The sequence below is a fragment of the Choloepus didactylus genome, chromosome 11 (genome assembly GCF_015220235.1).
Source record: "Choloepus didactylus isolate mChoDid1 chromosome 11, mChoDid1.pri, whole genome shotgun sequence".
In the NCBI taxonomy this organism is placed as follows: domain Eukaryota; kingdom Metazoa; phylum Chordata; class Mammalia; order Pilosa; family Megalonychidae; genus Choloepus; species Choloepus didactylus.
Window position 1 is genome coordinate 68,788,935 of NC_051317.1, and position 14,583 is coordinate 68,803,517.

Sequence of the window (14,583 nt, forward strand, 5' to 3'; positions counted from 1 at the left end):
GGGTGTCTTTTCATTTACCATGTAACACAGGAAAAAAAGTAATTTTGGCACTTGGTCAAGTCAAGCAGAATTAGAAAGTTAAATCTACTACTGGATCTCTCTCTCTCTGTCTCTCTCTCTCACACACACACACACACACACACACACACACTCCAAAACCAAGTCTGAAAGATCTAATTGTTTCCTATTATCTGTGTCTGTTTCCCTCAGTTAGATAACAGACTGAGAGCCAAATGCTTTGTGGTTTTCTATCAGTTTGGCTTTGTAAATTTGTTCACTTCAGTGTTAAATGCTAACATTAAAGGAAAATGGAAGATGTCTATACAGAAATGTGTTTTGTAAATCACTTGGTGATTTATGAAAAATACACACACACACACACACACACACACACACACACACACACCTTAGCTGGCTTAACAACAGAAATTTACATGCTGCAAGTTTCAGTGGCTAGATGTCCAAAATAAAGGAGTCATCAAGGCCATGTTTTCTCCTCAAAGTCTACAGTATCCTGGTGTTGGCTTGCTGCAATCCTTGGGGTTCCTTGGCTTGCGTTTCTTCTTCCTTTACATGGTAATCTAATCTCTCCATGTGTCTTCTCTTCTGGTTTCTGCTGATTTCCAGCTTTACCCTATGGCCTTCTCTTTATAAGGCCTCCAGCAATGCATATTAAGGCCTGCCCTAATTCAGTTGGGCCACATCAAATAGGATCTTCAGAAAATCCTTTTCACAAATTAGTCCACACCTTAACTGAGAATACATTCTTAAAAGGTCCTGTTTGTAAATGGGTTCACATCCATAGGAACACAGATTAAGATTAAGGACATGTCTTTTGTTGGGGTACATAATTCAGTCTACCATGCTTAGGATGGCTGCTATTGATTCCATGTCTCTGGCTTAATAAACTGTAATTATAGAATTAACTCTATTTCTTATACTCACAAAGGCCTGGTTTTACTGTCAGTCACAGTTTTGTTTTTGTTTTGTTTTGTTTTTTAGTTGTCTTTTTGGGAAGATTATATGAAGAAAGTATCCATGTGTAAGGATCCATGATAAAATATCTTGGGTGTATCCAAGGCCGTATTTTGGTCATAACATTTTTTTTTTTCATTTTCTTTTCCAGGTAAAAGTAAACAATGATTTTAATTATGAATTTTACAACAGTAGCTGGTCTTATGTAAAACATACATATACAGAACATACATCATCTACTCAGAAAAGGTCCTTTTTTGGTTCTTCATCATCCCATTCTTACGATCGTACTTCCAAAACCGAAGAACTCCATAAGGAAAAGGTTAGTAGGAAATATCAGTCAACTTTTTCATATTTTACTGGTTTTTAAGTATTGGTAACTTTAACAAAAAAAAGTTTATTTACCAAAATTTTCAGCTTTCATTTACTTAATTAGGGTAATAATATCTTCTTTAAAGGGACAATATACTATATTTCTTTAGAATAGCCTTGTCTTTTCATTTCTCTTTAATAATGTATTTATTTAAATTTTTATTTTCTTATGAAAGTATTTGATATCACTTGAAAGTTTTAAAAAGCAACTTACTACCTTGAAATCTACTTAAAACTATCTCAAATTTTTCATTCATGATTACTGATGCCATTATTCTAAATGTAATACACAATCTAAAAAATCCAATTAGTGTTTGTATGTGTCCCCTAAACTCTAATGCATGAGTCTTTTTAGAAGTGTGAAGCTCAAAGATTTTAATGTACTCTATTATTTTTGAGATATCAAAATTTTCATCTGAGGGAGCTAACGGACTTGTTTGTAAACACTGTTGTTTTGAGATTCTTGGGAAACCTGAACATTTGAGATAGATTGGATTAATTGATATACACATATTGCTGAAGAACTTTTTAGGGGGATTTGGTAAAAGGTAGGTCTGTCCTGGATATCATTAAGGGATGCCCACCATTAGGAAGGGTTGAAAAGACCTCATTGTAAAGTGTCTTAATCTGTAATTTCCCCCATATGGGAGATAAATTTTATGGTCACCTTACCTATAAATCATCCTCAAGATGTGGATCTTAGGGACACATAATTTATATACTTATTTTAAGATTATTGATCAGTTAATGAAATTTATTCTCTTTTTTCTAGTTGGGGAGGAAGCTTCTAGTTGGGGAAAGCATACTAACTTGGGGTTTAGAGGTGGTGTATAAAATGAATTAATGTTGCATTACTCAGACATTCTTCCTCCTTGGGACTCCAAAACATCCTTGGTTTAATTCCAGAATGTGGTCCAAGAAAAGACTTCCTCATGCTTCGTGCATCAAAATTCATATTGTCTGGGTTGATTGGAAGTGATAAGTTGGTGGAGACGTTGGACAGGAGACTATTCCCAATGCCTTTTTATCTTCCACCTAAAGCTCTTTTTACTCATTCATTTTCCTGTAGAGTTATCAACTATTGGTTATTCAGAACACTGTTGAAGTTGCTCAGTTCATCAATAACAACCCAGAATTTTTACAACTTGCTGAGCCATTTTGGAAGGAGCTCTCCCATCTTCCCTCTCTCTATGACTACAGTGCCTACCGAAGATTAATCGATGAGTATGGGACTCATTATCTGCAATCTGGATCCTTAGGAGGAGAGTACAAAGTTCTGTTTTATCTGGATTCAGAAAAAATTAATCAAAATGGTAGAGTATTTAAAAATTTGTTATATAACAATAACAGCATTGCCGGGATTTTAATGGAGAAAAAATGTGATTAACTTAAATTTTAGAGACTTTAAATTTTACAAATAGAGATTTAAATTGCAAAGAAGTCCAAAATTGCAAGAATCCCTTATACCCTACTCAAAATCTGACATGCTTTAATAAAATCCTGTTTACCTTTTTTGAGGAGGGTGCCCTGAAATGTGAGTTTAACCATTATCATTATTGTCTACCTCCAGAGGGTGTTGACTGGATTTTTCAAATACTGTTTCACATTGCCCTTTCTCTGGTTAAACAAAATTCCACAAGGTAACCTAAGTGAGGTATCTACTGATACTCCAGAAGTCATAAGTTTTTGAAGTATTTTTTTACCTCTGTTCTTTACCACTTATGTTTCTTTAAAAAATCTGCAAACCTTCTCCAAATATCAAAAGTTTGCTTACTACCTAATACTTGTAAAAATTGTTAAGTTTTAGTGGATCACTTCCTCATGACAGGTGAGTTACATATGTTAGCAATAATCCTCCTTACCATCCAGAGAGATGTGCACTATAATCCCTGACTGGCATATTGAGGAATGGAGATGCAGTGCTATTAAGGGACTCATTTAAGATCACATACATTGTAAGAAGGGTATTTAAACCTAGGTATAACTGGCTCCAAAGTTGGCTTGGCTCAATCCTTTGTGCTATGCTGCTTGAATTGCCTGTTTTTTTTTTTTTTTGTTTTGTTTTTTGTTTTTTATTAGAATCAGGATATGCCTCTGAGTTCATGCTTTGCTGACTTCACTGTGAAAGAAGTGTCTTCACCGTCTGCCCCAATATGGGGGAAAGGGGTGCATGTGGATGGGGATGGTGGTATTTTAGCATACACTCTGTTCTGGTTTCCTAATGCTGCCATAATGCAAAATACCAGAAATGGATTGGCTTTTATAAAGGCGGTTTATTTGGTTACAAAGTTACAGTCTTAAGGCCATTAAGTGTCCAAGGTAAGGGATCAGCAATAGGGTACCTTCACTGGATAAAGGCCATTGGCATTCAGAAAACCTCTGTCAGCTGGGAAGGCACATGGCTTGCTCCCAGTTTGCATTTCAAAATGGCATTCTCCAAAATGTCAGTGTCAGCTTTCAGTGGCTGTCTTCAAAATACCTCTCAGCTCCAGCTATATTGAATTCTTTCTGTCTGAGCTTTCATAGGGCTCCAGTGATTTAATTATGACCCATGCTGAATGGGCAGGGCCATGCCTCCATGGAAATAATCTAATCAAATGTATTACCCACTGTTGGGTGGGTCGTATCTCCACGGAAACAACCTAATCCAAAGATTCCAAACTAATCAACATTAATAATTCTCACCCCACAAGATTCCATTAAAGAATATGGCATTTTGGGGGACGTAATACATCCAAACCAGCACACACTCCCTCTCTCCAAAGACCTTTAGACCTTAGCTTCTTAGTGTTCAGAGTCAAATTTGCCCATTCCCACCTTTGTTTTTTAGCTTATGCCCACACTTCCTTCTCCACTGCAAATCACATTCATTTTCATGGTCTTCCCCATCACTAGTGACTTCCTTATAACCTTGGAGGAGAGTAAGCCTTCTTATGTGAGATTCAGAGGGGTCTTGTAGATTTCCCTTGTAGGCAAGTTATAACATTTTTGTGTGTTTTCATTGGACTTATTTTTATTTTTATTTTTTGGTAGGTCTCTACCAAATAAGATTTAACTAGTGTATGAACTTTTCTAACTTCACCAGAACTGGAAATGAATACACAAGCACAGGCTTCTTAACAAAGACAGAGGCAATGTTTCTTTGGAAAATCAATCCAAAAAGAGGCTTAATCTCACCTCAGTTTTGCTGCCTGTTTCCTGCCTATCCCACCACCCCCACCAGCATTTAAAAGAAATGGGGAAGATTTTTTTTAAAGCTTTCCAATTTGGTAGAAATATTTGTTATGTAAAAATTTTACTCTTGAGCAGTTTCTTGTTCTTTCTAAAAGTAGAATTTAAATTTAAGTGTAATCAAATCCCCTGAGAGCTCTGTCCCCCCACCCCAATTATTCCTTTTTTGAAGCAATATTAGGGTTATTCTAATTATGGCTAGTAAAATTACATAAGAGAAATACATCTCCACACTTCATTATTTTTATTCTCCTTTTTTTTTTATGCATTGGCAAAATTTCATTTGATAATGGATAAAAATTCTCACACTGTAAGGTTATGAGTCATGTAAAGAAGATGGTAGAAACCATAGATAATAAAGATGGAGAGACTGAGACAGTAAAAGTTAAGTTTTAGGAATTAATTACCATAAGAACCAGTGCTCAGCTTTGGACTCTCCAGTGGGTGTGCTGGAGGCCATCACACTTCTACTTGTATCTGCCTCAAAAAATGGTATTTTCTGGATAGGTGTTAAGATAGCACTCTTTGTGGTGTTCATATTTCCCTCTTGATTAGATAGCCATAGTAGCAGGAAACAACCCTTTATCCCAAGTCCCACATCTGGCCAACTGTCAAAGGAGTTCTCCAATGAACGTTGAAATTAAACACATGCCTTTTACATTTTTTCCAGGTTTTGACTCGGCAGCTAGGAAGAAATGTTCTTCTTCAGCTTTCAAGTTTATATTTTCAAGTTCAAAGCACAAATGCAAGGAAGCAGAACAGGCCTTAAAAGCAGCTTCAGGTAATTGAGAAGGGGGCAAATTGCATTTTAAATCTCCATTCCTGTCTCTTGTGGTTATTTCCTGGTCTCCAAGGGCTTTGGAAGCTTTCGTAGGTGTATACTCTATGTGTTTCTGATCTAGCTGGTCATTTTCTTTTTTTTTTTCACCTCTGATTTCTTTTCCATGTGCCCTAGCAGCGAGACATTGTACAGAGTAGAGAAATATGTAAACATCTGTAAATATGTTCTTGCTGGAGACTGGCCAACTTCCCCTTGATGGTTGTGAAGGGGACCCTGCAGGTCTTGTGTCCTTGCCCAGTGCGGCAAGAATGGCTCATCGCAATGGTTTGGTCACAAAGTAAAGTGACTTAGTGACTTATCAGCTGGTGGAGACGAGAGACTCAGTCTCAGATCTGCTACCCCAGAGGACTGCAAGAACCAGGCATATATGCATAAGTTGAATCAAAGATAATTGGGGAGAAACAAAGGAAAATCAGGGAGATGACTTTGATGAATTCTTTGGGAAATGAGAAACGTTAGGGAGTGTAATCAAAAGTTTAGGGAGTGCAATCTAGTTTCCTATTTGGGTTTTCTAAGATGTAACTAAGATGTATAGGGGTGAACGTCTGGTCAGGAGAACAACCGGTCAGCTGGAAGGAAGTCTGTTTACCATTCAAGTTGACTCGATCCTTCCTTTGTCAGAAAGATCAGCACAGCCAGGAGAGGTTAGAGATGATAGTATAGTGTTATTACCTCTGCTGGGAACTAAGAGACTTAAATACAGGTGGTTTTTCCAGTTGGCAAACAAGACTAGCAGAATGACAAGGTCAGGAGAAGTTTCTGGAGGGACTGTCTGGAGTGAAAATGAAAACATAATATGGTTTGAAAATACACATAAAACTGATTTCTTAGAATCGATGATTCTCAAACGAGTATGCAGACTAAGGAAGTAATTCTCGAATTTCAGTACGCTGGGAAAGCCTGCTAAAATGCTGATTCTCAGGCTTGTTCTCTCAGGTATTCTGATTCATTAAGTCTAGATTGGTGCTCAGAAATCTGCAGTTACCCCAAGTGATTCTAATTCAGTAGTTCAAGGCTTAGATGTTGTGTTACATTGCATTAAGAAGGTAAATATTTGCATATTAAAAAAACACATAAAAACAGCTAGCAATGAAAATGAGAAAGCACTTGGCAATTTTTTTTTAAAAATCAGGTTTTAGTAATTTCTGGTTATCAAAGTAAAATATGCTCATTTTTTGAAATTGGCAAGTTAGGATGTTACAAGAAAGAAAATGAATATCACCCAAAATCCAGTCTGCCAAATTAGGACTATTTAGTCAGTGCCAATCAATTAAAAATGGAAATAAAAATATTTGTGAAACTATGAGACACTTAAATGGAATAATAGGATTCAATTAGCATTCAAATCTTTCAGAACATTTTTCATGTGTTAATGTATGCCTGTACTTACAGCTTTTACTTTAACATTAAGCATGTATCAGCACCCCCCCTTTTAAATTAAGATAAAATTTACACACAGTAAAATCCACCCCATTTAGTACACAGTTCTGTTCATTTTGAAAAGCATGCTGTCATATAAGCACCACTACATTCAAGATTTAGAACATTTAGAATATCCCCCCAAATTCCCTTGTTCTCTCTTGTCAATATCTCCTCCCATTCTCACCCTTAACAAACATCAATACATTTTCTCTTCCTATCACTTTGTCTTTGCTAGAATGTCAAATGAAGGAAACCAGATAAAATGTTGAGTCTGGCTACTTCCCTTATCATAATGCATTTAAGATTCATGCCTGTTATTGTGTATATGTGTATTTCCTTCCTTTGTTATTGTTGAGTAATATTAAATTGTAGGGATGAGCCATAGTTTTTTTAATCCATTCATGACCTGAAGGAAATTTGGGTTGCTTTTAGTTTTTGAAGATTATAAGAAAAGCCACTAGAAGCTTTTGTGTGCAGGCATTTGTGTACACGTAAGTTTTAATTTCCGTTGGGTAAATCCATAGGAGTTGAATTGTTGGGTCATATGGTAAGTATATGTCTAACAGTATAAGAACCCTCCACATTTTTCTGAAATGTGGCTGTAATATTCTGCAATCCCACCCTCCATGTATGAGATATTCAGCTGCTCCATATTCTCACTGGAACTTGACATTCGTTCTTCTTATGTATTTATTTTAATTTCCCCACATTAATAGGTGTGTAGTACCTCACTGAACTTTAAATTGCATTTCCCTTAAGATGAATGATGTTAACCATTTTTCCATGTGCTTATTTGCTATCTCTATAATTTGCTTGAAGAAGTGAAGAAATCTTATTTATTATTTTAATGGATCATTCTTTTGTTGTTGAGACTCAACAGTTTTTTGCTTATTGTTATTATTCCAGATGCAATGAATTATTTTTCTACCAACATTTCATTATGAAATATTTCAAACATATGGAAAAGTTGAATGAACATAAGTACCCACCTAATTATTTTCATATTTTGCCATATATGACTGCATATATTTCTATTGACTGTTTATTTGGCAATATATGAATGTTATAGAATTAAAATATTTATAATATTTGTTGAGCCATTTGAAAATAAGTTTCAATCATCTTGACCTTTCATTCCTAAATATATACATGTATCTTCTAAGGAGAAGGGCATTCTCCAGAATAACACAATACTCTTATTTATCTAATAACATAAACAATAATTCTCTAATATCATCTAATGTCAGTTTGATACTTGGTGGACTTTTTACTTTTATGTTCTCATTTTCATTTCACTTGTGCATCCTGACTTATTTCATTCGATTTCTTCTTGTATAGGAACCAAGAACAATGTGTTGCGAGGGAATCCATTTGTCAGAGGGGGAAGTTCAGGACTCGTAGCTGGTCTTAGTTTCTTAGAGCTGGACAATCCTGCTGGAAACAAAAAACGATATTCTGACTGGGCAGAATCTGTGACTAGTGTTCCCAATGTCATAAAACAAAAGGTACGTGATGCTCTGTTTAAAGCAGCAGGATTCAGTCTTGTTTATTTGCATTGGAAAATGAGATGAAATCAGGTGGTTAAACACAGACTGATGTGATTAGCGTTTTCTGTATCCCAATTATGTTCTGTATAATAAAATGCATGCATCATAATGATGAGAAATAGCAGGTGCATTATCTTGTATGTTCACGTTTCAGTTGTAAAGGGTAAATGTCTTGTAACCCCCAAGCGTAATTAATGACAAAATTTACATTTTTAATTTATGATCTTAATTTGATTATGTTTTCCTTTTGTTCCAAATTCAGAGGAGTTTATACATTCTTGCAAGTGGACGGGAATTAGGCTTGTCCACTGCTGCAGCTGTCAGATCATCTTTCTTCCTGTGGCTGTGGCTTGCAGGGACTTGGCCTAAATTAAGATGGAACCAATTTGGCTGGCAGAATTGTGCGTGGTCAGTCAGTTTACAACACAACATATATGTTCCGAAAAATCACTGAGCTGTGTAAAATCACACAATAAAAGCCTCAGGGCTTAAGGGAAAAGAGGGGCTGGGGCACAGCAGTAAAAAAACTTCATATATAACACTCATTAAAAAAAAAAGATAGGCACCAAAAAAGCAGTAGCACTGTTTTAATAATATTAAATTATTAAGAAATGCATAAATACTACAATAAATGTGGCATATTACTCCTACCTTGTAGAAGCGGGCAATGGAAGGGTTTCAGCATGTGAGTTTTTGGGAAGTGACAGAAAGGAGTAATCTGCAATTCCAGGGACAGTGGTAACAGCAGGAATGGCTGAGTGTGGTTTACAACACAAGATATGAACTGAAGTAGATGCTTGAGCTGTGTGTGTGTGTGCATTTTGTGTATTCCTGTGCATCTCAGATTAACTGGGTACAGTTTTCCACATTCATCTAGTGTGTGTGTGTGTTTATGGATGAAATTATACATAAGCAAATGCAAGAATCACAATGGAACAACTTTACATTTTCAGAACACGTGGTATAGCAGAACTTATGGTCTATGATCTATTACCTGCCCTAGAAGTCAAGTAATTTGCCAGGCAAAGCTTGACTTTCAAAGATAAAAGGACTAAGATACATTTTATAAGCTCAAATACAATGACAACCTCCTCACAGAATATTGAATCCAGTTGCCTCTAAAGAAAAGTGTGAGTGGGAGGGGACATTTTCCTTGGGAAGTCTTACCTCAAAGCCTTATCTTAATATTCAACAGCCTATATGCATTGTGTGCTTTCTATTAAAATCCTTAAAAATGCTAAATTGTTGATTAGAGGAAAACAGGCATTCCTTCTCATTCTCAACTATGCATTTTTCTACATAGGACTCACACTATCATAGCCGTGCTAACTTACTAGCCCGTCAGGAAAGGGACATGGAAAGAAAGCAGCCTCAGGAGAGGCTAGGCAGAGATGGAGGGACATGTGAACTGGCTCTCTGAGTTAATTCTTCAGCCAGCTTATGTTCAGTCTCTCAGGCACATCTCTTCCTAAATCTGCATTCAGTGAACCAGGGACTGAAATCGGCCATCATGAGAGTAGTTACACTGAAGAAACTGGCAAATGCTACAAATCAGAGTCTTTTTGTTTCCCAGACAGCAGGTTGTTAAACCGTTACCAGCACATCTATGATCTTGAAGTTGCTTTTAATCAGAAATATCCAACCTAGAGCAAAAATGTCTGCTTGTTTTAAAATTTCTCCAGTAGGAGAGTGTCCATGGTCTCCACTAAAGAAACAGGTTAAGTTTCTCAGAGTTAGGAACTTTCTTCTTAAGTTTAATTGCACTTACATTTAATTTAGGTGTATTTCCTTTTCTTCTGTCCTCTTCAGCAGTAGAAATGTATTGTCCTCAAAATAATCTTTAACTCAACTGGAAACTGAATGTTTGTGTGTGTGCATTTTAACTTTATGGATACACACAGATTAAAAAAACTTGTTCTTAGAACTACTACATGACTTGCAATTCCACTTTTCATTATAGATCCCAAAGAATTGAAAACAGGGGCTTGAACAAGTATTTGTTCAACAATGTTCACAGCAGCATTATTTACAATAGCTAAAAGGTGGAAGCAATCCAAATACCCATCAGCAGATGAATGGATAAACAAATTGTGGTATATAAATACAATGGCATATTACTTAGCCTTAAAAAGGAATGACGTTCTGATACATGCCACTACATGGATGAACCTGGAAGACACCGTGTAGAGTGACATAAATCAGGCACAAAGTGACAGATATTGTATGATTCCATTTATATGAAATAGCTTAGAATATGCAAACTTATAGAAACAGAAAGTACAGGTTACCAGGGACCAAAGGCAGGTGGTGGTAGATAGGGAGTTAATACATAATGGGTGTCAGGTTTCTGTTTGGGGCGATGAGAAAGTTCTGGTAATGGATGATGATAAAAAGTAGCACAATATTGTGAATCTGATTAATGCCACTGAATGATAGGTTTGTTAGTGGTTGAGATGGGACAGTTTATGTTGTATAGATATTTCCACAATTTTAAAAAAAGAGCCACTCAAGAGACAATGCCAAATAAATGGCATATATGATCCTGGACTGGATCTAGTAATGGAGGAGAAAAGGCTCAAAGGATATTATGAGGACACATGAAAAATTGGAATATCAACTATAAGTGTTACATCACTGTTAAATTTCTTGAATTTGATAATTGTACTTAAGGTGGTTCCATGAGTGAATATTCTTGTTCTTAGGTAATGTACATGGGGATATTTATGTATTCAAGGAGCATAATATATACAACCTACTCCCAAATGTTTAGAAAATAGATACATAGATAGAAGGTAGATGGACCTATCAACAGATAGGTAGGTAGGTAGGTAGGTAGGTAGATAGATAGATAGATAGACAGAATGATATGACAAAAGCGGCAAAATGTTGAAATTTGTGGATATGGGTATCTGGGTGAGAGTATGTTGGAGTTCTCTGTATGGGTTTTGTATTATTTTTGCAATTGTCCTGTGAGTTTGAAATTATTTCAAAATAAAAAGTTTAAGGAGAAAAAGGCACTGTTCCTCCCTTAACTGATCCTGCTTTTCCCTAGGTTAGTCTTGATTTTGTTGCAGAGGAAGAGACTTGCTGTCTCTTTTTTTATTCTAATACGAAACAATTGGAATTACCATTAAGAGTGGCTCTTGATTTTGTTTTAATGAGGATTGAAACTAAGTGCCAAAAGAAAAATAGTCTCCTTTTAAAGCACTGATTACTGACTATGATGTCTTTATCTTTATAGCTGACGCCTTTGTATGAGCTGGTAAAGGAAGTGCCCTGTGCCTCCGTGAAAAGACTATACCTGAAACGGGCTCTTGAGGAGTATCTGGATGAATTTGACCCCTGCCATTGCCAGCCTTGTCAAAATGGTGGCATGGCCACTGTGGGGGGGACCCAGTGCCAGTGCCATTGCAAACCATACACATTTGGTGTGGCGTGCGAGAAAGGGGTCCTGGTAGGGAACCAGGCAGGTCAGTGCACCAAATTTCCTCTAGTCATGCTGGACACAATGAAATGGGAATTGCTCTTTCTCTGTGGCTCCCCGAGATTGTGTGTTGTTTTGTATGGAGAGGCGGAAGTCTCATCGGGTGTTTGCATTTAGTGTTTCTCTCCCTTCCCCACCTCCAGATTACAGCTACTGTAGTCAAGGTCCTTTGCTGGCCTCTCTGCTTTCCCATCTGAATTAACAGCCCCCCTGTGCCCTGCGCTCCCCGTTCTCCGCTAGAATAGAATCATGACGGGGACACCTTCCATCCTCCCACAGTCATCAAGGTTCTGTCCTACCATAGGTCTATGGAGCTTGTGTTTGCACTGTTTAACCTTTCTGATGACAAGCTCTTTAAAATATATTTATTTCTATTTTGTGCTATGTACAGTCAAAAAATCATTCACAAATTCTTCTGAACCTCTGAGGCATGCTCAACAGCATGCTTGATGCTTTAAGCACTCAGTACAGGGCTATGCCAAGTTGACTTTATGAATAGACAAAGTATCACTATAATTTATATAGCTTTGTTTTTATATTTATTTATATGTCTCTCTCCACTAGAAAGCTACTCCTTATGTTAGGACTGTTTGATTCTCTCTTTTTTGATTCCCAGAGCCTGATACAATGCTTGATTCATAAAAGTCACTAAATAAATGTTTGATAAATGAAAAAATTCATGACAAAATTATGGTGGCTTACAGGCAGCATCATGAAGACATCTTTGCTCCAAAGTGGTGTGTCCTGGTAAACTGAGGTCCATCAGTGTGATTCATTTCTTTGCTGCTGAGATTTCTAGTTATCTGTTAAAATGAAATCACCCCTTGCTGGTAAGGATTAGGCTAGCAGTTACAACATATTAAGTCACTATTGCCTACCCCCACGCCCCCATTTATATACTCAGGATTACTTTATTATAGCAATTGTTAATTATGAAAACATAAGGAAGGCCATGGGAAAATATTGTGCAAATTAGTTTAGCTTTGGTATGTGTGATATTGAGTGGGTGTGGGATAGGGGGAAGAGAGGGACATGGGTCACACGGAGTAGAGATAGCTAAGAAGCAGTAAACACACCCATCTATTATCAGTATACAACTCTTTGGGAGAAGGTTTTGAGATCATTTCCTAACTAGGAAAGCAAGACTCTTAGAATGGGTTGCAAGTTCCCTCTTGCCTCTTCCAAGGGATGGGATGGGTGAAAATACTAGAACTGTGAACATTGCACAGGCTCCTCCAGTGGAAGATGGCTAGGATGGGTTGAGGAAGTCCCTGTAGACTGGAGAAGGATGCTGGAAGGAGGTAAAAGAAATGGCTTAAAAAAAATTTCTCCTACCTACTCATTTCCTCATCTTTAAAGTGCCAGCCCTGGGGTTAACAGTTTGATTATGTTGTGCTCATGCTCAGTCACTTCTTGAATAGGAAATAAGCTGCCTTGTTGAGGGACTTGGGGTGATGCAAAGAGTCTGAACTCAGCCAGAAGTCCAGGTTATAGTCTGGGATGTGCCTCCTTTCAGCCATTACAACCTTGGGCACAGCATTTAACCACTTATTCTTTCTTCATTTCCTCATCTCTCTTTTTAAAAAATATTATTAATTTTTTAATTAGAGCAGTTGTAGATTTACCAAAAAACCATGCAGATAGTAGAGAGTTCCATATACCCTTCACCCCCCACAGTTTTCCCCATTATTAACATTTTGCATGAGCATGGTAACTTTGTTATGACTGATGAATCAATATTGTTATAATTATACTGTTAACTATAGTCCATAGGTAGCATTCACATTTTTTCTTTTATAGTTCTATGGATTTTCCCATTTAAACCACTTTCAATTACATAATTTGGTGGTGTTAATTATATTCACAATGTTGTGCCACCATCACTGCCATCCATTACCAAAACTCTTTCATCAACTCTAATAGAAATGGTACAATTGAAGTATTAACTCCCCCTTCACTTCCCCTACCTTGCCCCTGGTAATCTGTATTCTGCTTTTTGTCATTATGAATTTGCATGTTATGATTGTTTCATATAAGTGAGATCATGCAATATTTGTCCTCCTTATGTTTTAAATGGGGATAACAGGCCTCTTGCCCATCTTAATTCATTGTTCAGAGGAGTAAACAAATGATGTAGTTTGCAAAAGTGCTTTGAAACAGTTATAAAATAATAAACATATTTAAGATATTACTATTGCTAGAAAGATGCCAACATAACTTTAATATGGACATTCCAACTTAATGTATGGAGATACTCTGATCATTCTAGAAAACCCCAGTGAATAGATAAATTAATAAACACCCAGCATCCTCTGCTCCTCTAGTAAACACATTAGCAGGAAGCATAGCACTATGCTCCAAAATCCTCTTCTCCAAGTTCTTACTGCAAAACCCCCCTCTTATCTTACAGGAGGGGTCGATGGAGGTTGGAGTTGCTGGTCTGCTTGGGGTCCCTGTGTTCAAGGAAAGAAAACAAGGAGCCGAGAATGCAATAACCCATCTCCCAGTAGGGGTGGGAAATCCTGTATTGGAGAAACGTCAGAAAGCAGGCAATGCCAAGACGATGAGCTGGAGCATTTTCGGTAATGCAGACCAGACCTCCTGGTAGTTACACACAGCACAGCGCCCCATGCAGGAAGCAAGCAACACATGATTACTGCTGTTGAAAGATTTGAAAGTTAAATGCAAATTTTATCCATGACTGCTTTACC

At 37.0% G+C, this 14,583-nt stretch overlaps 1 protein-coding gene across 2 annotated transcripts in view; it reads left to right on the forward strand.

Moving 5' to 3' along the window:
• Positions 1-14,583, forward strand: part of C7 (complement C7) — a 58,693-nt gene that overhangs the window by 23,344 nt on the left and 20,766 nt on the right. For both annotated transcript variants that reach the window (XM_037799164.1, XM_037799165.1), the window contains exons 7-12: positions 1,127-1,297; positions 2,417-2,660; positions 5,249-5,359; positions 8,180-8,346; positions 11,630-11,858; positions 14,283-14,454. In XM_037799164.1, coding sequence (XP_037655092.1) covers positions 1,127-1,297; positions 2,417-2,660; positions 5,249-5,359; positions 8,180-8,346; positions 11,630-11,858; positions 14,283-14,454 — 1,094 coding nt within the window. The remainder of the gene's footprint in view (positions 1-1,126; positions 1,298-2,416; positions 2,661-5,248; positions 5,360-8,179; positions 8,347-11,629; positions 11,859-14,282; positions 14,455-14,583) is intronic.